At 38.0% G+C, this 23695-nt stretch overlaps 1 protein-coding gene across 5 annotated transcripts in view; it reads left to right on the forward strand.

Annotated features, from left to right (window-relative positions):
- The window catches only part of PPP2R2A (protein phosphatase 2 regulatory subunit Balpha), an 81190-nt gene extending 59873 nt beyond the window's left edge, over positions 1-21317 (forward strand). For 2 of the 5 annotated variants that reach the window (XR_003512326.1, XM_027549952.1), the window contains 7 exons: positions 3260-3425; positions 9970-10082; positions 11640-11817; positions 13730-13894; positions 14981-15150; positions 17217-17308; positions 20328-21317. Coding sequence is in view for 4 of the 5 variants with exons in the window: in XM_027549952.1 (XP_027405753.1) it covers positions 3260-3425; positions 9970-10082; positions 11640-11817; positions 13730-13894; positions 14981-15150; positions 17217-17308; positions 20328-20607 (1164 nt within the window). In the remaining variant the exon portion in view is untranslated. The remainder of the gene's footprint in view (positions 1-3259; positions 3426-9969; positions 10083-11639; positions 11818-13729; positions 13895-14980; positions 15151-17216; positions 17309-20327) is intronic. The other 3 variants (XM_027549953.1, XM_027549954.1, XM_027549955.1) reach the window with 2 other exon arrangements.
- The last annotated feature ends 2378 nt before the right edge of the window (positions 21318-23695 follow it).

Below are 23695 nucleotides of genomic sequence, written 5' to 3' on the forward strand. Positions count from 1 at the left end.
CTTTATTCACTTATCCGTCAGTGGACATTTAGATTATTTCTACCTCTTAGCTATTGTGAATAATGTCTTTTGAGATTCCTTTTTTACTTCTTTTGGATATATACCCAGATTGCCAGATCATCCAGTAGTTCCTTTTTTTTTTCCCCTCGATGTGGCATACGGGATCTTAGTTCCCAACCAGGGATTGAACCCATGGCCCTTGTAGTGGAAGCATAGTCTTAACCTCTGCAGTGCCAGGGAAGTCCCTATTATTTATATTTTTGAGGAACCCCCATACTATTTTCAAAGTGGCCACACAATTTGTATGCTATTTTGTTTGTTTGTTTGTTTGTTTTTAACTCTGTTGAAATATACACAGAAAAATGCACAAAACACTAGTGGATTATCACGCAGCAGATACTTCAGTCAGGAGCTAGAACTTCCCCACTTCCATCAACCCTCCTCATTCCCCTTCCAAGCCACTCCTTTCTCTTTCCTCTTCATAAGTCTTTGAACACTTAGTTTGGCCTGTAGTTTTAGAACTTTTTATAAATGGAATCTACAGTAAGCATTCTGTGTCTGGCCTTTTTGCTCAGTTTTTGTTGGTGTAATAATTTGTTCTCTTTCATTACTGTATTGTGGTCTTCTGTATTACTGTACCATAATCTATCCATTCTGTTACAGATGTGGATGTTTTGGTTGGTTCAGTTTGTGGCTGGCTATAAAGAATAAAAAGTTGTAAGACAACATAGTAAAAAGTTAAAAAAAAAAAAAGCATAGTAAAAAGGGAAGCCTGGTGTGCTGCAGTCCATGGGGTCGCAAAGAGTCGGACACGACTGAGCGACTGAACAACAATACTAAAAAGTGGTTCTGCCCATTTTATTCTCATGAACAATGTATGAAAATTCTGGCTCTTCCACATCTTTGCCAATGCTTTGTCCTTAATTTTATAACTTAAGCATTTTGAGATTATGAGGGTGTCTTGTTATAGTTTTAATTTGTACTTTCTTGAATAATACTGAGGTTCAGCATCTTTTTATGGGTTTATGGGCCATTGGATGTCATCTTTTGTGAAGTACCTACTAAAATTTCTTGCACTTTTTTCTACCGGATTGTCTGTCGTTTTTCTCAGTGATGTGTATGTAGGCTTAGCACCTTTTGAATATTAACCCTTTGTCAGTTGTATTTGTTGGAAGTATCTCCCATTCTATGACTTACCTTTTTATTTTTCGGAATGATATCTTTTGATAAGTAGAGGTTATTAATATAATTCAGTTTATCTATGTTTTTCTCTAGACTTAACTGCTTTTTCTTTCCTGTAAAAGAAATACTTCTCTACCCCAAGGTCCAGGAAGATAATATATTCCTGTTATTGTTTAGATCTGTGCTTTCCAGTATGGTAGTTACTAGCTCCATGTGGCTATTTAGAATTTAATTAGTTAAAATAAATGTGAACTTCACTTCCTTAGTCACAGTGGCTACAGTGGTGCTCAACAACCACATATGACTGGTGGCTACCATATTGGACAGCACAGATAAGGACTGTTTCCATTGTTGCAGAAAGCTCTCTTGGATAGTGTTGTACTAGAAGCATTTACAGTTATATTCCTGATAATTCACCTGCAGTCAATTTATATGAGTGGTTTAAGGTGGGTGTAGTAAGGGTCAGGGTTTGTTTTATTATATTGAATAGATGAATAACCAATAAACCGAAAACTATTTAGTGAAAAGACCATCCTGGCCCAGCAGTTCCACTTTTGTCCTAATTCAGGCCTACCTGAATTATATGAACTTCAGTTTCTACTCTTGACTAAAGTTTCTTATACACAAGTTACCTGAAGGCTGAGATTCTCTGTTATTAAATCTCTGTACACCTCTGGGACCCAGTGTACATAGTACTGTAGTCTTTTGCTTACATTGAAAATAGCATTCATATTAAAAATTGAATTGAAAAAAAAAAAGAAAAAAAATTGAATTGCTGTTTATTGTAACTTTCTTGGAGAATAATATGACAAATGTTTTGAGACTGAATAAGTAATTTTCAGTGGAAGATATATGGAATTTCTTGTAAAGAGATTTGGTATATAGCTATTAAATGGGTTGGGTTATTAGATTTGGTGTAAGAGTATTATAATGAGACCGAGATTCTCAGTTTGAATTTTACCCTTTCCACATCCCCAGAGTGCATTATGTTCTGTGATGTGTTCTGCATTCTCAGTATTGGTGAATGCACTCAATAATAATTAATCCAGATAGAACTGTGACCATGAGTGATCAATCCAGATAATCAAACTACTGGAAGCAACAACCTAAAACCTATGCTTATGAGATAATGATTCAATAAGATTTTCTTTTTATAAAGAGTAATAATAATGACCAATAGGCTATTCTTAGTATCACATCATCTTAAACATTTCATTTGTTAATTCATATTTAGTTGAAATAGTTGATTATAAATACTAACCTTTCTTTTAAACGAATTTTCCATTGGTTCTTTGAATTAGACATTTAATGTTTTTGTTGGAAATGTTTTTGATTGTGTGATGATGGATTAATAAGTCAAACTCTAGAAATGATTACAGTTTTCATTTTTGCTAAGGTATTAGTGTTAACTGAAGAAGTTCACAAGTAGTCTCTATCCAGTAGCTTATGTTATATTCACTCGCACTGATACTAAATAAATCATTGGTGTATGCTAGGCTCATAATTAAGAAAGATAATTTAAGGAGGGTTAGCGTTTTTGGGTAGTGTTGGATGTGGTCTCAGTGAGTAATACAGCCCTGTAAATGTGGTCTTGAGTAGGGGAGGTTGGGGTCAAATGTTCCATTGCACTTATGAGGGCTCTTCTCTTCAAGAGCTTCCAGCAGTGAAACGACCTAAAGACAGGCATGAGAAAGGCAGAGAAACAAGGTGTGCCTCATCCTTCTTTCTGCTGTTTCTGATGAGTTTTTCTTATTTAGTCTTTACTTTTTCGATGAAACTTGTTATGTATGCTCAGTAGTCCTCTATTAAGTATGTCATATATAACGGTAAAGTAGCAATCAAAATGATACATATTTTAATATCACTTTTCCTAATAAATTGGGCCTAATTAAGTAAAGGATTTATCTAGCTTTTCCTTTTTTTCTTTAAAGCATTTGTATTGATTCCTTGGAAGCTTTAAATATAAAAAACAATAGAATTGTATAAAAGATGATACAGGGTCTGTTAGAATTGATTAAATGTTTGATTAATTTGAAATATTTCTCAACTGGTCCAAATATTTTTGTTTCCATTTTAGAACAAAATCCAGTCTCATAGCAGAGGAGAATATAATGTTTACAGCACCTTTCAGAGCCATGAACCAGAGTTTGACTACTTGAAAAGTTTAGAAATAGAAGAAAAGATCAACAAAATTAGGTGGTTACCCCAGAAAAATGCTGCTCAGTTTTTATTGTCTACCAATGGTAAGTGTACATTTTTTCTTTTCATATACCCACTATGTACACATATCCTGTGGGTTTCTTTCCCCTTTTCAAAGAGGAGTAGTTGTTAAGAGGGCTCTGGAGATAGACATTTGGAAATATTCTTCTTCATATAGAATGTAAACTCTTTTTTGTCTTTTCCTTTTTTATTTTCTTTCAGTTTTTAAATTCTCTGAAAGAGCTCCTTAGGTGTCCTTGTCTTTAGTACACACACTGTTTGTAGTAAAAAGAATGAGGTTTACATCTGCTTTGGGTCAGATTCTGTTCCTGCTCCTTCTTGGCTTAGGAGCCTTGGGCAGGTTGCTGACCCTGCTCGGGTCTCCTCGTGTGCACACTCAGGGTGGTGGGTTTGCACTACCATCTGGTTGTGGGGATGACTCCTGGTGTACACAGTGAGTGCTCAGTATGTGTTCATTTCCTTCCCTCTTCCTTTTTAACTGTGCCTAACTCTCCAAAGAGTATTTCATACTATAAATGCAAAACACTGTCAAAGGACAGTCCCCACTCCAGGACACTGTATAGAAGAGTGCTCGTCCTACTTGATCCTCGTTCAGGAAGGACACAAACTGGAGTTGCCTCATTGCCATTCTGTCTTGTTTCTGTAGGAAGAGTTACTAAATGAAGGTTAGAATTATATAATGACTATAAGAATTTAAAGTCCTTTATGACAGGTTAAGAAGTGGGTCATTTCTTTTTGTTCTTCTTATTTTCACCTGAGTTGTGACTTGGCTTATCCCTGTGGATTTGGGTCTAAAGAGAGTCATTAGCATGGTTGAGGAGTACTTCCAGGTGTTTTGGGTAGCCAGTCTGTAAAAATTTAAATTAAAAGCTTTTTGATGTTGGAACAAGGATTGGGGAAAGACTTCCATTTTCTCATCCCCTTGGTATTAGTAAAATCAGATATTAGCACCTAGAACTCACCATTCTTTAGCACTTGCAGAATCTAAACTCAGGTGACTTTGGTTGACACAGTGGAAAACATTAAGTGCTGGAGAAGAAAATGGCAACCCACTCCAGTACTCTTGCCTGGAGAATCCCATGGACAGAGGAGCCTGGTGGGCTACAGTCTATGGGGTCGCAAAGAGTCAGACACGACTGAGCGACTTCACTTCACTTCACTTCGTCACCTTAGGCCGTCTCACCCACTGTGTCAAATTCTTGGAAATGCATTCCACAGAATGATACCACAGGCTGATAACATGAACTGCATTTTCCTCTCCTTATTAAAAAAAAATACATAAAAATAATGATTTAAAGCTTGTAATTTACAACATTATAAATGGAGGCTATATGTTTATTCATGTTGTATGTTGGTTTCTAATCTTGGTTCAGTTTTGATTTGTACAGTTGAGTTCTTTCAAAGAGCACTTCAGGTACTGCTCTTTGACATCCACTGTGTATTATTGTGGAGAAGGAAATGGCAACCCACTCCAATATTCTTGCCTGGAGAATCCCATGGACAGAGGAGTCTGGCAGACCATGGTCCATAGGGTCACAGAGAGGCGGACATGACTGAAGTGACTAAGCATGCATGCAATATGTGTTATACAATTTAGGCAGTTTCTACTTTGGAAGTAAATGTCCCAGGAAGTGTGTTTGCTCATAGTAATTTTGGCAGTTCACTTCCTACAGGCTAAATTGTTTTATTTTTTATAGAGGGGAATTTTTAAAATACAAGTTGAAGTAGCATAATGAAGTCCCATATACCAAACACCCAGCTTCAGCAGTTCTCAGTTCATCACCAGTTGTGTTTCGTTGGTACTTCTTACCCTGCCTTCTCAGTATTATTTGAAAGCAAACCCCATTTCATCTCAGTTCTCATTTGTATCTCTGCGTGTTATCCATGCAGGTTTCCTTTGTGATTTGAAATAAATAAGGCATCATATAATCAGCCCAGCCTTTATAGACACTGAACTCGACAAGAGCTCAGTGGCAGGAGAAACCACTGGAAATTCCAAGGGTTGGGTCAGGGGTTACGTGAATCTAAGTGCTGTTTTTGTGTAGACAGAAAAAACAGTGTTCCCCAAATAGGATTATGTAAATTTGAAAAATCATTGATTAGTAATACAGCTTATTTTTAAGAGCAATACACAATGCATTGTACCTGTTTGGGGTTTTTTGTTGTTGTTGTTGTTAATGAATACTAAGTAAAACACAACTTTTGGGATGGTAGCTGTATTATTTTTTGTGCTAAAAGTAGAGTCCAATGTGGAAGAATGTAACAAGTATGGAAATTTTACAAACCACAGTATCTGGGGGTGCTGAGAATAGGAAAAGCGATGAGAGGAGTAGGACTTGAGCTGCATCTGAAAAGCTTTATTCTTTGAAAAGAGAGAAGGCAAATATGGAAAAATGTCAACTTCGGTTAAATCTGAGCAGTGTCTCTGTATTATTTGGTAGAGTTTTCTCTGACAGACAGCATAATATCTGTACTTTCTCTCTTCATAGTGTAATGGGTCTTTATACTCACAGAAAGGTTAGAAAACTGCTGGGGAGACTGAGGGAGAATAGGACCAAACGTTCCAACTTTGAGTGATCAGAATTAGTCTTCATCTTTGCATTGGCTTTCTGTGATCGTCGCTATTCAAGTATTTCCCAGATTGTTTTTACTTAAATAATTTCATAGTCCTCTTCTTATAACTTTATTCATTTAATGTTTATTCGGGTGACTTTATTCTCTTTCTCTTTAACCTCCTTTGCCTTTCTCTGAATTCTCTTCAGTTTCTGTATGTTGCAGAAACATCCAGCTCTAAAATCTGTTGACCATGGATGGGTCTTTGAATATATAATTAATAAAAGTTCACTTGTGAATAGCTTGTATTAACAGCTTATTAATAAGAAGCTTTTTGGATTGTATGTAAAAGCCGCACATCCACTTGGAAAGGAAACTTGGTAGCTTTGGTGTTCCCTGTTCTAACCCTCTGTGGTGAGGGGAACACCAGGACTCTGAACTTCTGAAACACTTGAGATATCAGTATTCACAATGTCGGGGAACACTGTAGAGCAATGGTTCTTAACTTTTTGACTGTAACAATTCTCTGAGGAATCTAATAACCCTCTTCACAGAAAATGAGTATATTCACATACTCTTGTGTGCAGTTTTTTGGACTTTGATTATTCTCATGTACCTTCAACTACAAGCCCAAAATTCCAGGTAAAAGTAACTGCTGGACTTCTCTGGTGGCTCAGTGGTAAAGACTGCCTGCCAATGCAGGAGACACAAGTTCGATCCCTGGTCCAAGAAGATCCCACATGCTGTGGAAAAATTGAGCCCTTGTGCCACAACTACTGAGCTTCTGCTCTAGGGCCCATGGGCAGCAACTACTAAAGCACCCTAGAGCCCATGCTCCACAACAAGAGAGACCACCATAACGAGAAGCCTGCACACCGCAACTAGAGAGTAGGCCTCTGCCCCGCCCCCCAAACCGCGTGCTGCAACTAGAGAAAGCCTGCTCACAGTAACGAAGACCCCATGTAGCCATAAATAAATAAATCTTTAAAAAAAGAAAGAAAGCAACAAACCTACAAGCCCAGCAGCACAGCCCCCCCCCAAAAAAAGTTCTAAAAAATACTGTAGAACATATAAGAATTTAGATTTTTTTTTAAATTCCCAACCTGCCTTTTCACAAGTACTGCACTGATATTGTGTAGTACTTCTCGGTCTTTTGTTTATGCCATTAAAAGTTTTTAGCACTCTCTTAAGTCACAGATTTTATCACTTAAAATTTTTTGTTCTGAAGTTTAATTTATTTCAAAAATCTGTTTGCCCAGTTTATTTTCTTTTTCTTTCTTTTTTTTCTATAACACTACTAGGAACCACAAACTAATTACATCTTATTTGAAATGTTTGATAAGTTTATTGTGATTTCTTTATCTGGATCTTTAATAAGGATGATGAATTTGAGCAGGCCATAAGAAATCATGGGAATGTGTGTGTGATGGTGTTGGAGGGGTTCATCCTTATAATCTTTAGATGATAATTTCTTCCAAAATGTAGAATTCAGGCATGGCTCATTTATATGATAGATTTGGGGACAGGTTAAATACTCTAAAATTTGTCATTCTTTACCTAAATTATATAAATATATGTAAACCAAATGGCACATAGAAAACACATATAACTTAACTGCTGCTAAGTCACTTCAGTTGTGTCTGACTCTGTGCGACCCCATAGACAGCAGCCCACCAGGCTCCCCTGTCCTTGGGATTCTCCAGGCAAGAACACTGGAGTGGGTTGCCATTTCCTTCTCCAATGCATGAAAGTGGAAAGTGAAAGTGAAGTCGCTCAGTTGTGTCCAACTCTTAGCGACCCCAGGGACTGCAGCCTACCAGGCTCCTCTGCCCGTGGGATTTTCCAGGCAAGAGTACTGGAGTGGGGTGCCATTGCCTTCTCCAACTTAACTGCAATATACCTGAAAACTCCAGGTACATAGGGTTCAGATGAAATAGTTAGCTGCAAGCTAGTAAAGTTGGCAGTTGCTCTCTGTGTACATGTCATCTCTGCTGGGGCACCCACAGTGGTGCTTAGCGTGCTCTTCTCCACTGGGCAGAGGGGTGGCCAGGCTGGAGGAGTCCCTGCTATGTCTCTGTATAGAGCACTACAAATTACTCTATACACTGCCTTTCAGATTCTGGTATACTCATTTGCATATGAAGGCCCATTAAGATGTGGCATTTTATAAGTCCAGTTTTAAGCTTATAATGGGCATGCATACTCGGTTGTGTCCGACTCCTTGCAACCCCATGGGATGTAGCCCTCCAGCCTCCTCTGTCCATGGGATTCTCCAGGCAGGAATACTGGATTGGGTTGCCATTTCCTACTCCAGGGGATCTTCCCGATGCAGGGACTGAACCTGCATCTCCTGTGTTGGCAAGTGGATTCTTTACACTGGGCCACTTGGGCACACCGAGTTAAATAAATGTGCTTGATTCCATCGTGATGTAAATGGTTGGTTGAGTAAATAAGTGGGGAGAAAGTGCTTGTTACAGAGAATTCCAAATAACATGTGGATGGATACTCCTCCCTGCCCGGACTGTAACTTGTCCTATTAGACATAGATGGATTTAATGCCTCATTTCCAAAGCGGGAGAGAGTAAGTGTGCAGTGGAGAAACCTGGCAGTTTCTTTCCTAACCAAGTGATCACCGGTGGAAAAGTCATGTCAGTACTATGTATATATTTACTTCACTCTGGGCTCTTCCTGATACCCCATGATCTCAATCTGATCATGAGGGGAACAACAGACATGCCCAGTGGAGGTACATTCCACACACTTTGCCACTGCTTCTCAGAACTGTCAGGATGAAGAAAAATAAGAAAGGCTGAGAAATTGTTGCAGAGAGACTAAGGTGCCGTGACAGCTAAATACGGTGTTGTTTGGATCCTGGAACAGAAAGAGGCGTTAGTGGAAAACCTGATGAAATCAGAGTAAAGTCTGAAGTCTAGTGAATGGTAACGTGGAATGTTAATTTCTTAGTTTCAACAAATGTACTGTGGTTGCATAAGATGCTGACATAAGGAAAAAACTGGGTAAAGAGTATATGGAAACACTCATTGCAGACTTACTTCAGAGGTAAAGTTTATTGTAAAAAACACTATTTTATATATTCTCGATACTGAATAATTTTGTCTTGAAGGACTTGGGGATGTATGCTTTTAATTGGTAAACTATTTTCAGGGCCTTGTACTTACTTGAATCACAAATGTAACTTTTACTCTAAATAGTCCCTGGTGGCTCATATGGTAGAGAATTTGCCTGCAGTGCAGAAGACCCAGATTCCACCCCTGTGTTGGAAAGATAGCCTGGAAAAAGGAATGGATACCCATTCCAATATTCTTGTCTGGAAAACTCCATGAACTAGGAAAAACTAGGCCTGGTGGGCTATACAGTCCATGGGGTGGCAAAGAATTAGACATGAAGGAGCGACTAACCCTTAGGCTATTTTAACTGACTTTTTGTGTGTGTAAAAGTTAAATATTAAGCATTATGCATATATAGACATATGACTAAGCATGTGCTTAGTCACTTAGTTGTGTCCGACTCTGTGACCCCATGGACTGTAGCCCACCAGGCTGCTCTGTCCTTGGGGATTCTCCAGGCAAGAATACTGGAGTGGATTGCTATGCCCTCCTCCAGGGGATGGACACACACACACACAGACACACACGGTTTCCCCCACCCCCTCTAGCGCACGCACACACACACACACAGAGTTCCCCCGCCCCCCCTAGCTATAATAATTTTTGAAGGATAAGGACCTGGCTGTGACCTGATTTTAATATTAAGTGATATTTAATGAGTGGCATTAACATAGATTTTTTTTATTTCTGTGCTGTTTTTATATGTACAGATGTTTTTATTCACCTGGTAGTAGAAAGTTTGTGTTTTGTTGAGTCGGATCAGGGATTTTATTCTTGGGATCCTTTTGGGTGAGATATGAAATCACATGTTTAAGTATACTTAAAATGTGTTTCTTCTGTCGAGGTTAATCTCTCATTTTTTAAGACTTTCTTTATTTTTTCCCAGATAAAACAATAAAGTTATGGAAAATCAGTGAAAGGGACAAAAGACCGGAAGGGTATAACTTGAAAGAGGAAGATGGAAGGTATAGAGATCCTACTACAGTCACTACACTACGTGTAAGTACATGTTAAAAAAAATCTGATTCCAATGAATAGTCTTCTGTACTGTTATTATGTAGTCTAGATCCTCAACAGAACATGAATAGGAATAATTACACTCTGCCCCTTCCCAAGATTGTGTGACCAGACACAACATTAAAGACTCAAATTTTAAACAGACCCCGACCTACAGATGAGTCTCACCGTGGCCAGGGCCGAACCAGGACTCAACACAAGACTGTGTTTTGATTTGTTTTGTTTTTCACTATGCCACCATGCTCTCTTTTGTTCTTATGGTTTGGTTGTCAGCTATTAGAAGGTTAAGTTTCAAGATTAACTTTCTTTGGAGATCAAAAAAATAAAAATGGACTAAATCTTCTAGTTGCAATGAAGAATACCAAGAATTTGATGCTTTGGGCTGATTTCCTTTTTAGCCACTTTAAATCATAAACATTTATTAGCTTTGCAAGTCTTTCAAGCAAAAGATTGAAACTAGGAAAAACTATAAATTCTGATAGTATTGCTCTCAGTTCAGTTCAGTGGCTCAGTCGTGTCCGACTCTTCGCGACCCCATGAATCACAGCACGCCAGGCCTCCCTGTCCATCACCAACTCCCGGAGTTCACCCAAACTCATGTCCATCAAGTCAGCGATGCCATCCAGCCATCTCATCCTCTGTCGTCCCCTTCTCCTCCTGCCCCCAATCCCTCCCAGCATCAGAGTCTTTTCCAATGAGTCAGCTCTTCGCATGAGGTGGCCAAAGTTGGAGTTTCAGCCTCAGCATCAGTCCCTCCAATGAACACCCAGGACTGATCTCCTTCAGGATGGACTGGTTGGATCTCCGTCCAGTCCAAGGGACTCTCAAGAGTCTTCTCCAACACCACAGTTCAAAAGCATCAATTCTTCGGCGCTCAGCTCTCCTCACAGTCCAACTCTCACATCCATACATGACCACTGGAAAAACCATTGCCCTGACTAGACGGACCTTTATTGGCAAAGTAATATCTCTGCTTTTGAATATGCTATCTAGGTTGGTCATAACTTTTCCTTCCAAAGAGTAAGCGTCTTTTAATTTCATGGCTGCAATCACCATCTGCAGTGATTTTGGAACCCCCCAAAATAAAGTCTGACACTTTCCACTGTTTCCCCGTCTATATCCCATGAAGTGATGGGACCGGATGCCATGATCTTAGTTTTCGGAATGTTGAGCTTTAAGCCAACTTTTTCACTCTCCACTTTTCACTTTCATCAAGAGGCTTTTTAGTTCCTCTTCACTTTCTGCCATAAGGGTGGTGTCATCTGCATATCTGAGGTTATTGAGATTTCTCCTGGCAATCTTGATTCCAGCTTGTGCTTCCTCCACCCCAGCGTAGGAAGGCAAATTTGTTTTTCATTTTTCTTCCCCTGTCAGCACTTTAAACAACCAATATCAGTTACTTTATAAAACTAAATCTGTGTAGTATTATGCTGTTTAATATTACCTCAGAAACTGGAGTAATGAAGTCTTCTGAACCTTCAGTTCTCTTGTAGAAAGTGAATATTTTGTAATCACTTCTTTTTCATGTCTTATTGACAGGTGCCAGTCTTTCGGCCCATGGATCTAATGGTTGAGGCCAGTCCACGAAGAATATTTGCCAATGCTCATACATATCACATCAACTCTATTTCTATTAATAGTGATTATGAAACATATTTATCTGCAGATGATTTGCGGATTAATCTTTGGCATCTGGAAATAACAGACAGGAGTTTTAGTATCCATTTGGTTTCCTTTTTCGGTGTTGGGTAAAGAAGGCATGTTATCCTCATACTGGATTTATTTTCATTCTCTCCTTGGGGTGTTTTGATTCTTACATAATAGCTTATTATTTTGTAGCACTTTTTTGTGTTATTAAACACTGGGTGAAATTATTTGATAAAAGGCTTATAATGTATCAATTTAAAAACTGGATTCTTGGAATTTTAACGAATTTTTCTCTCTGTACCTATGAAAATAGAAAAACTTTTAATAGCTGTTTCTTGTAACAGAAACAAATATGTGGAGTATTATCTTTAAAATATTTTTAATTATAAAAGTATTCTCATTAAGGTTGGAAAAAGATCCGTGGCATGATGCATGATGGTCTAAATACTTCTCATTGTTTATGTTATCCTCCTAAAAATTTTCTGTGATTATGAGATATACACACACACATATATAGAAATGTATATACATGTTTGTTTTTAAGTACTTAAGTTGTTGATAAATGTTAATTATCATACTACTATTAATGTATATCTTTCCAAATAGATATCATTTGAAAAATTAACACTGTACTATAATTCATACTCTACCAGTGCAAGCATACCTCGGAGATACTACAGATGCAGTTGCAGACCACAAGAATAAAGTGAATACTGCCCTAAAATTAAGTCACACAAATTATTTGGTTTCCCAGTGCTTATAAATGTTAGCGCTACATTGTAGTCTATTAAAGTATGTAGTTGCATTATGTCTTTTTAAAAAAAAACAATATGTATACCTTAGTTTAAAAATATTGCTGAAAAATGCTGATCATCACCTGCCCCTTCAGCAAGCGGTAATCTTTATGCTGCTGGAGGGTCTTGCCTCGTTGAAGGTTGCTGACTGATCAGTGGTGATTGTTGAAGGTTAGGGTAGCTGTAGCAGTTTCTTTGAAATAAGACAGCAGTGATGTTTGCCACATCAATTTTGACTCTTCCCGTCATGAATTATTTCTTTGTAGTCTGCAGTGCTGTTTGACAGCATTTCACGCAAGTGGAACTTCTTTCAAAACTGGAGTCAGCCCTCTCAAACCCTGCCACTGCTTTATCAGCTAAGTTTTTGTAATGTTCTCAGCCCTTGGTTGTCCTTTCAGCAGTTGACTAAATTCACCACCTTGTGTGTGTAGTTCATGGCACCCCCACACGATTACAGGATCAAAGATAGCTGAGCTGATCACAGATCGCCGAAACAAATGTAATAATAATGTAAAGGTTTGAGCTGATGATGTTGGGAATATGGTGTTTGATAGGCTAGCTTGATGCACAGTTGCTGCAAAACATCAATTTATAAAAAATGCAGTAAATCATAGGTGAAGTGCAGTGAACTGATAGGTGAAACACGGTAAAGCAAAGCAAAGAAACAAGGTCTGCCTGTAATGCATAAAAAATGCCTGCTTTCCTATACCTTTCGTGGTCTAGTTAGTGAAAGGGTCTCTAGTTGTTTTCATTTGCGTCTTTCATCCTTAGTAGACTTCAGCATGTTTTCATATTTTTTCAACCATTTCTTTTTGTTCTTTTCCAAAATTTTCATTGGATTTGCATATATTCTTATTGGAGGTTTTTTTTTTTTTAAGCACCTTTTTAATATCAGGTAAATCAGCTCCATTGTTTGTGTGCAGCTTCCCCATTGTGCTGCCTTCCAGATTTTTCCTTTTGTTTTGTTTGGAAATATGGTAAGTTCTTGATATTTAGGATGATGGCCTAGCAATCTTTTCTTTATGTCTTCTGGGATTTATATACTCAGAAAAAAAAAAAAACCCTCTACATTCTAAAATAGAATTAATATGTGTGCTTAAGTCTGTGAATGAGCTGTAGATTTGAGAAATATAAAATTATACTTGACCTTTCTTTTAAGTGGAAATTCCTTAATAAAATGCTCTCCAGATATTGTGGATATCAAGCCTGCCAATATGGAAGAGCTGACAGAGGTGATTACAGCTGCAGAATTCCATCCCAACAGCTGTAACACATTTGTATACAGTAGCAGTAAAGGAACCATTCGGTTATGTGACATGAGGGCATCCGCCCTCTGTGATAGGCATTCTAAACGTAAGTTTATTTTCAAATGATAACATTTTCTGTTTGTCTTCAGACGTTGTAACTACATGTACATAGGTTTTCTTGGTGACTCAGACAGTAAAGAATCCACCTGCAGGAGATCTGGGATCAGTCACTGGGTTGGGGAGATCTCCTGGAGCAGGGCATAGCAACCCACTCCAGTATTCTTGCCTGGAGAATCCCATGGACAGAGGAGCCTGGCTGCCTACAGTCCATGAGGCTGCACAGTCAGACAGGACTGAGCGACTAAGCACAGCACATGGGTCTTAAACCTCCTGTACCTTTTGGTAAGCTGCCTGACTCAACCTGAGACTTTACAGGTTCTCCTACTGGAAAAACATAGAAGACTATCTCTGGGGCACATCTGTTGAGTCTCAGTAGATGTACTTTTAATAGAATGCTATTCTTTGGGAACTTGGGTTTGGGTTCTCCAGTCCTGTCTGCAAGTAGAACATTTCCTTTCTTGCCTGCCTCCCTCTTTTTTCTCCCCACTCCCTTCCTTCCTGTTTTGGGCTTCCTAGGAAGATTTTTTCCTGAGAAGAGGTTTCTTTGGCTCGTTTAAGTTTGAAGAGTACAAGGTTAAGAAATTCAGGGGTTGCATTATTCTTACCTCCATGTTGAATTTTTAAAAAACTTACAAAGACTGTTACATACCTCTTACCAATCTAATTTTACCTGACCACTGAAAACCGTGGGTATGCATGGGAGTGGCAAAGGTGGTCTGTGTCTTGTGGTGACGGTATAGGCAAAGTCAGTGAGGTATATGTAGGACCACAGAGCTGACACATGTCAGATGTGGCAGACAAGTCTGGTTCTGGTGAATTAGCCACGTGACTCTGGAAAGTGCTGTGCTACATAATGTACTTTGCTTCTTCAGCTTCTGTATTCTCATTCTCCTAAGAAACTCTCTCAGGGAGGTTACAATCTTACAGATGTTCTTTGAGATGTTTTCCAGTTCTTTATTAGCCTGTCATTTTTAGCTCACTGCTAGGAAGTTTGTGAATAATGTTTTGTGTAAATGCTTTGTCCAAGCCAGAGTAATTACAGATGGTCCCAACCTTTTTTGCTTGTTTTCAGTGTTTGAAGAACCTGAAGATCCCAGTAACAGGTCTTTTTTTTCTGAAATCATCTCTTCAATTTCTGATGTAAAATTCAGCCATAGTGGTCGATATATGATGACTAGAGACTATTTGTCAGTCAAAATTTGGGACTTAAATATGGAAAACAGGCCTGTGGAAACATACCAGGTATTTGGAATTCTTTCAATGAGTATATAGCCTGTATGTGTTAACCCTAGTACAAAGTGTATGTTCACCATTGGGCTTTTTCCTTCAGAGATCCATGAATACACTGCTTTTCCTTATGTTAAATTTATATCTACTTTTATAGATTGTGTTTTCTATTTAGTTTTACAATTAAAATGTAAAGCTACCAATTTGTTTCAGTGATAACTTTTTTTTCCTACTGTTATCTACATTTGAAGTGAGGATGGAATTTAGGTCTCTACCGAGGTCTGGGGAGAAGACGGGGGAGAATAGCCAGGCCTTCACTAGAGGCATCCCAGATGGAGTGTGGACAGTGCTAGTTGAATTAGAGGTTAACCCTGGCGTGTTGCCCAGTCAGGTGAACTGGCTGGTAACTGTTGTCTTAAGCTGAAGGAGAGGGGCATATGAGTACCCAGCAGACAGCTTTGGGGGCTGCCTGTCTGTCATAGAATGTCAATTCTGGATTCTCCCTGTCAGCCAAGCTGCTCCCGTGGGTCCCTTTCTTCTGGAGAAGAGAATGAAGATGTGCACAGCTGGGACAGGGTGCAGTTTTTCTACCTGTGCTGGCCTGGCTTAGTGATTGGAGTAGACTCACATCATACTCAGTGTAGCAGGTGCAGATTCAACTCCCACTGAGTTTGTATAAGCATCTAGCTGACCTGTTATGTGATGGAAGGGTAATGTTAACATTACTATTTGCCTCACATACTCATGGTGGGTCCTAACCCACAAGTGTTGTAAATCCTCTGTGTTAACAGATTTTCACTTAAAATGTCACACACAGTGGTCTGAATCATTCCATTAAAGATAAAACAGACACTTAAAATGAGTTAGGTTGTTTCATAGAGAATTCTAAGCATTGAAAAAGTACTTGTTCTTTTCTATCATTACTTCATTTTAAGGTTCTCATTTAAATGAAAAAGAACAGTGAGATGGAGACTCTTTTTTTTTCCCTTATGATCACAACATAGTAATATTAATATAGAAATGTATCATTTCTAAGAATGCTTTAAAAATTTATTTTCTAGTTGATCCCTTTGTGGAAAACTAATGAATATAGAATTGTACTTAAAAAAACAACTATTTTCATTAGCTTTGGGTACTATATAAGAAATGGGCTTCCCAGGTGGCTCAGTGTAAAAGAATCCACCTGCCAATATAGAATCCACAGGAAATGCAGGTTCAGTCCTTAGATTGGGAAGATCCCTGGAGGAGGAAATGGCAGCCCACTCCAGTATTCTTACCTGGAGAATTCCATAGACAGAGGAGCCTGGTGGGCCAGTCATGGGGTCACAGAAAGTTGGACATGGTTGAGTGACCGAGTACATATTGTGTGTAAGCAATAACAAGTGTGTCAGATATTTCCATGATGCATACATGAAGTAACCATATAATTTATCACTGGATCAGGGCAGGGTCATGCAGTGCATAACATATGCATTTAATGGTACTGTAGGCTTCAGTTAGTTATGCCCCAAAAACGGTAGTTAAAAAGGAAGTAAAGCCACAGTATTATATGTTTTTTAATCAACAATTAATAGAAAATCAAGTGTTGGAAAATTCAAATATTGCTATATATTCTTTAATCAGTGTCTTATCTGTGCCATTTTAAGATGTTTTCTGGCCTCCTATTTTAGTCAAACTTACAAAGAGTAAATGTGCCATCCCCAAGAGGGTATATCTCTCAGTTGTATGAATGAAAAATGTGTATTTGTGGAACGGGGAGCTCGGTACCTTTACTATTTCTCAGAGAATTGAGTTTTTGTTTTGTTCTGAGAATTGAGTTTTAATGAGATTAAAGTATGTATATGATCTAAGAATTCCATGGACAGAGGACCCTGGTGGGTACAATCCATAGGGTCGTAAAGGAGTTGGACCCGACTGAGTGAGTTTCACTCAATCCATGTGTCTATATATTCCTTCTTAAAAAGATACAGACTTGTTGAATCATTTTCCAGTTTCAAGAGCAGTAGATCATGTGATATAAGCTAAGTACCCATGTGTTTGTGTGTGTGTATAATATTTTTTTCTCCCCTGCCCCGCCCCAGGTGCATGAATACCTCAGAAGTAAACTTTGTTCACTGTATGAAAATGACTGCATATTTGACAAATTTGAATGTTGTTGGAATGGATCTGACAGGTAAATTGATTTTAATTTGAACTGAACATCTTATTCAAATGTGAATTGTTAGAGGAAAGAAATTTACTATTTCACTCCTAGTATGATTGCCACATTTGCTAATGGCCAATGTGTTTTTCAACTGAGATAAATTACATTTCCCAACTTTATTTTCCCCAGGGTTTCCTTGAAATCTTACAGCAATATTGGCAGATAAAAATTAAACATTGTGTTTCATTAAGTAAATGTGAAAATACACTAGAAACTTATAATGTTATTATATAAATGTTAATTTATCCCTTTAATGAACCATATCAATCACTTTTTTTACATACCAGTAGTTTAAATGGTGAAATTTCAGTGTGTTTGTTACTTTGCTGTTAAATTGGTTTTAGAAATATTTAGGTGATAGATACTTCATTTGGAGTTTTACACACCAGTTTTTCTGGATACTACATCAATACCTCATAGAAGAGAAGAAGTAATTACTATGTATTATTTTAACCATATTACCACGAGTGATTAGGCTTGTTATAATCCACAGCTTTGCCATAGTACAGTTTCTTTTTACTGTGCCATCAAAATGTGCATCATTATTTCAAAGGATAAGTCTTAATCTTTTCAGTTTGGTTGTCAGTATTTATTCAGTTCAGTCAGTCAGTCATGTCCAACTCTTTGTGACCCCATGGACTGCAGCATGCCAGGCTTCCCTGTCCACCACTAACTCCTGGAGCTTACTCAAACTCATGTCCATTGAGTTGGTGATGCCATCCAACCATCTCATCCTGTGTCATCCCCTTCTCCTCCTGCCTTCAGTCTTTCCCAGCATCAGGGTCTTTTCCAATGAGTCTGTTCTTTGCATCAGGTGGCCACAGTATTGGAGCTTCAGCTTCAGCATCAGTCCTTCCAATGAATATTCAGGACTGATTTCCTTTAGGATTGACTGGTTTGATCTCCCTGCAGTTCAAGGGACTCTCAAGAGTCTTCTCCAATACCACAGTTCAAAAGCATCAGTTCTTCGGCACTCAGCTTTCCAACTCTCAACATCCATACATGACTGACTACTGGAAAAACAATCACATTTGACTAAACGGACCTTTGCTGGCAAAGTAATGTCTCTGCTTTTTAATATGCTGTCTAGGTTGGTCATAGCTTTTCTTCCAAGGAACAAGCCTCTTTTAATTTCATGGCTGCAGTCACCATCTGCAGTGATTTTTGAGCCGCAAAAAATAAAGTCTGTCCCTGTTTCCATTGTTTACCCATCTATTTGTCATGAAGTGATGGACCAGATGCCATGATGTTAGTTTTCTGAATGTTGAGTTTTAAGCCAACTTTTTCACTCTCCTTTTTCACGTTCATCAGGAGGCTCTTTTAATTCTTTGCTTTTTGCCATTAGGGTGGTGTCATCTGCATATCTGAGGTTACTGATAGTTTTCCCGGCAGTCTTGATTCCACCTCGTGTTTGATCTAGCCCGGCATTTCGCATGGTGTACTCTGCATATAAGTTAAATAAGCAGGGTAACAATATATAGCCTTGATGTACTCCTTTCCCGATTTGGAACCAGTCTGTTGTTCCATGTATTTATTTACCATTCATTATGTTCCAGGAGAACAGACAATAGTAAAAGAAAACATAATTCTGGAATTACTAAACCTACCTTCAAGATATTCATTAGAGTACTTTATTCAACAATAGTTTTATCACTGAAGCCTGATAAGTGATTCAGGTTTCCTGGTGCTATTGAAGATAACAGAACTTGAATCATTTATCTGTTGTCTGATTTTTTTTAATTATTTTTATCTGGTTATAATATGAGGCCACGTAGTAGGCTGGCCACAGTAAAGCTGAAGGAGTAAGCAGGCTTCGCCTTTGACCACCACTGCCCTGCCTGAGGCATCAGGGGAACAGAAAAGGGAAGGCGCTGCTGGAGTAGGATGCAGCGCGCAGCTACACCAGCTCATTCTCCTTGTGTTTGAACAGCATCTTACACTATAGAAAAACTGTTTGTTTCCCTTAACATAAAAATTTTTTTTGGAAAGATGCTCTCCTATATAATGACTGTGTGGGCATCTAAGGCAGAAAAATTCACATGGATGCAGTACTGCTGTCTAATCCACAGATCCCTGTAAATATCACAAGTTCCCTCAATCGTGTTCTTTGTCCCATCTCATTGTCTCCTTTAATCTGGAACAGTTCTTCATTCTTCCCTTGTCTTTCATGATCTCAGCTTGTTTTAAAACCACAGGCCATTCATTGTATAGAATTTTCCTTCATTTGAGTGTTGTCTAATACTCCCTCATGATTAGATTCAGGTTATACTTGGCAAGAATACCATAGAAATGCTGGCTAGCAACACCTTTTAAATAGCTATAGACTAGGTGTCAGAATCCATTAAAATCCATTAAAACCTCACAAATGCAGGTAACATGGGAATGCCAGTCTAAACTACAGAAATTATAAAAATATCTGTCAAAAATATTTGTTTACAATATATTGTTTAGGTTAAGTGAGTTTTTTATTAATAAAAATCATATATGCTACTTGTTTTATATTCTTTGATGCAGATTTCTTTAAAGCATTCATAAGAAGCTGTTTTCTGAACCTGACGTGTCCTGGGAACATCAGTAGCTTATAATGTAAATCAGAGAATAAAGCTTTGTTTTCTTAGAAGTGTATACCATACTTTTATGTTTTGTTGTTGGTTGGCTGGTCTGGAGGACTGCATAGACTGGGGTTGTAAATGTTTTCAATTTAAGACCATTCACTACTACTTACAAGCCTTACTTGAGGATGCTTTCAACTTTGGTGACAGTTTGGGCAGTCATGAAAGGAGTCATGAATAGACATCAAAGTACTAATACCGTATTCCTAGTTTATTCCAGTGATCGGTCTCTGGGTTGGTGCCAGCAGCCCTCTCCCTAAACCCAGATCTGCTTGCAGTAGCTCCTGCTTTGGAGCAGTAGGCTGAGTTTCACCAGCGAAATGTTCATCGAAAACTCATTTTCATTATTTGACTGGATGCTCTGTCTCCTTTTCCAGTGTTGTCATGACTGGATCTTACAATAATTTCTTCAGAATGTTTGACCGGAACACAAAGCGAGACATAACCCTGGAAGCATCACGAGAAAACAATAAACCTCGCACGGTTCTGAAGCCACGCAAAGTGTGTGCAAGTGGCAAGCGAAAGAAAGATGAAATCAGTGTCGACAGCCTAGACTTCAACAAGAAAATACTTCACACAGCCTGGCACCCCAAGGAAAATATCATTGCTGTAGCTACTACAAACAATCTGTATATATTTCAAGACAAAGTGAATTAGGGTTGGCCTTCCTAGCAGAAGAACCCACTTCCTGCTTAGTTGAGATAGTTGAATCTAGCATTCGTACTTAAAAAAGAGAGAGGTCCATTGTGGCGCCCCTTTTCCAGTGTTTGACAATGTGCCATTCGACAACACATTTTCCATAGCTACATGGAGAAAGCTCTGTGGATCCCTCCCTGTGGTGTTCTCCATGTCTGCTAGCCATTTAGGTAAGGGTAGGGCACTTTTAATTTAAATGACTTCTTGCACCATCTTGCCTAATGGACTAGATTGGACTGTGTCAACATTGATTTACTCCACTTTTTATGCCTTCCATTGTGATGACGTCAAACACAGTGAAAGCCTTCAGTCATGCTTATGGGATTTAATTGTGTATCCTCATTACTGTATCATTTGTGGGGTACACCCCTCCTCCCCTTTTTTAAATTAAATACAGCTCATTCTTACTGTGGCTTGTAGCATTCCTCCTCTCTGGCTCCTGGACTCTTCCCCTCCATCTCTTCCCCTTGCCCCTCCACCCAGTCTTGGTGGTGGTATAAAAAGGAAAGAACGAAAGCACACGAGTCAGTTTGGGGTCAGTGGTAAAGGGGGTACATGTTGCGAACAAATGTTTTAATAACAGTTGGCTGTAATCACTCCTTGCCGTGTCTGGCACTGAAAATAAGGAAAAAAAATACTACTACTGAATAAAAGTGACAAAGAATGGAGAATCTGGTTTCCTTTTTCTTTTTAATCTACCTCTTTAAGCCAATATTTTGTGTCATACCTTTGGGTGCAGTCAAGTGAAATGAGGTTCCACTGTTTAATTGGTATTTTTGTTAATTATTTTTAAAAAGTGTTCTTTACATGGAGAAGGAGAGGTATTGGTTCTGTATGAACATATTTTGACTATATATTGGTATTCCTAAAGATATCACGATCTATATACATGCTACTAGAGATTTTTTTTAATTGTAGTTATAAGGGTACTGGATACATTGTGTCTACACTTAATTCATTATCTGTTCATGAAAACTGTTGTAAATGGGAACCACATTTGTAGAACTTCATTTTTAAAGACTTTTTACAGTGCTTAATTTCATTTTTGCATTACTGAATACTAAGTCAAAGACAAACTTTTTAAACAAGTTAAAACTTTTTTGGTTATTCAGTCATACCATAACAAAACTATCCTCAAGTGATTTACATAGACAAAATTGACACTGCACTAATATTTGGGGGGGGGGGGGCGCGTATTTTACTGCTGTCAAATCTGAATGAAATGTACTTTGCCATAGATGTTTTTCTTCTATTTTTGGTTTTCCAAAGCAATTAATATTAAAGACAAACTTTAAAGGTACAGTGTTCCAAAAGTGCTTAATGGACTCCAACAGCTGCCTCAAGTAAAAATTTAGTAATGTATATGATTACATTTTCCCTAAATGGTGATACCTTGTCCAAAGATGAAGAGCACCCCTATTTTAACAGGTAGAAGGAACCTTGTGTCAATCTTGCAGAAGCTTTAATGGAGAAAAAGATGGACTTTATTTTTAAAAGATAAATGAGTAGGCATTCATATTAACAGAATGGTAGTGTGTTTTGGTTGAGCAGTAGTACCGCTTTGAATTTTAGAGGACCCAAGTGCTTATCTGTCCACTACCTTGTCGTTCTGTTCTCATCAATGAAAAATGATTCAACAACTCCACCGTAACCCCTCCACAGGTATACAAGTACTGTGTCTTGTAAGTTACATTTTTAGCACACAGGAGAAATTATATGTAATAAAATTACTGTTATCTTTCGGACTTAACAAATCGGAATTTGTATTTAAACACTGATTATATGTCTGATAATTCTTAAAATAATGGCACTTTTCCTAATTTACTTGGGGATCTTGGGTACATTTGTACTTTGTGTTATTCTTCATGCTTGACTTGGAAGTGGGCTATTCCCTGGCTACAAGCAGACACTGATGACTCTGATCAGGCAGTTTTCCAGATCTTTCCCTAAAGAGAGATTGTTTCCCTAAAGTTTGGGTGTAGGTGTTGAGATAAACATCGTCAGGCAGCTCTCGGAAATTCTTCTTTGATTTAGCAGTAGTTATGATGATTCTCCTCCATGACACTAAGGGTTAGTTTTATATATTTACAAAAAACATTGCTTAAAAATTAAAATGCCTCTATAAAATGAATGCTATTATAAATATTCTTAAGAATCAATTTTTAATTTCTTTGATGTAGCAAACTATAAGCCCAGCCACTCATGGTCATGGTTAATCCTTTTATTAATAAAAGTTAAACTTAGTCTTGTCAAGTTGCTTAATATTCTCCCATTCTCTTGACACCTATAAACATACATATTCTGTCCCTCTCGCTCAACCTTTTTGAAAAATAATAGTAGGAGAACTTTCATTCTTTTAATCTCGATCTTTAGTGGCTGGGCAATAGTTATTATCTAAATCTCTGTATCTATATAAACATGTTCATGTAACTGTTGGATGTTAAGCTTTCTTCTGTGAAGCCCTTAGACTTTTGGAATAGAAAAGTGCATTCACACTTTTTCCTTTCAGATTAAGTGAGGATTTTTAAAAAACCTTAAATGTGAGAATTATTCTGGTCATAGACATTCCTAAAGAAAACAATAAAATTGAGGTTCTTACCTTTTTTAACAATATTTATACAAGTAATGTGTTTATTCTTGGAAAATTATTTGTGAAAACGAAACAGTTAACTGATAAAAGTATTTTTAGTGAAATTTAGGCCATTACCTTGCTGGGGGACACTAAATGGAGATAGTAGTGTGTACTTATAGAAGAACAAAACCAAGCTCCAACCTTCAGAATAGAAAGGTAGTGCTAGGCAATCAAGAATGAAGCCCATTTACTATAGTATATAAGAGCACTACTATTTTAGGTACTTACACGTTCAGATGGTTTATAATTAAAGCTGTTTGTGAGAGCAAAAGAGACACCACGGTTTAAAAAGGTTTTTTACAAAAAAAAAAAGTTCTTTACACACCCCTCCTCTCCAAAAAGCCTTGGAAACTGATTCTGCTTCATCTTACAACTATGCATATAAGGTCAAGACATCTTTAGTATTAATCAGAAGTT

The sequence above is a fragment of the Bos indicus x Bos taurus genome, chromosome 8, assembly GCF_003369695.1.
Source record: "Bos indicus x Bos taurus breed Angus x Brahman F1 hybrid chromosome 8, Bos_hybrid_MaternalHap_v2.0, whole genome shotgun sequence".
NCBI classification, from domain to species: domain Eukaryota; kingdom Metazoa; phylum Chordata; class Mammalia; order Artiodactyla; family Bovidae; genus Bos; species Bos indicus x Bos taurus.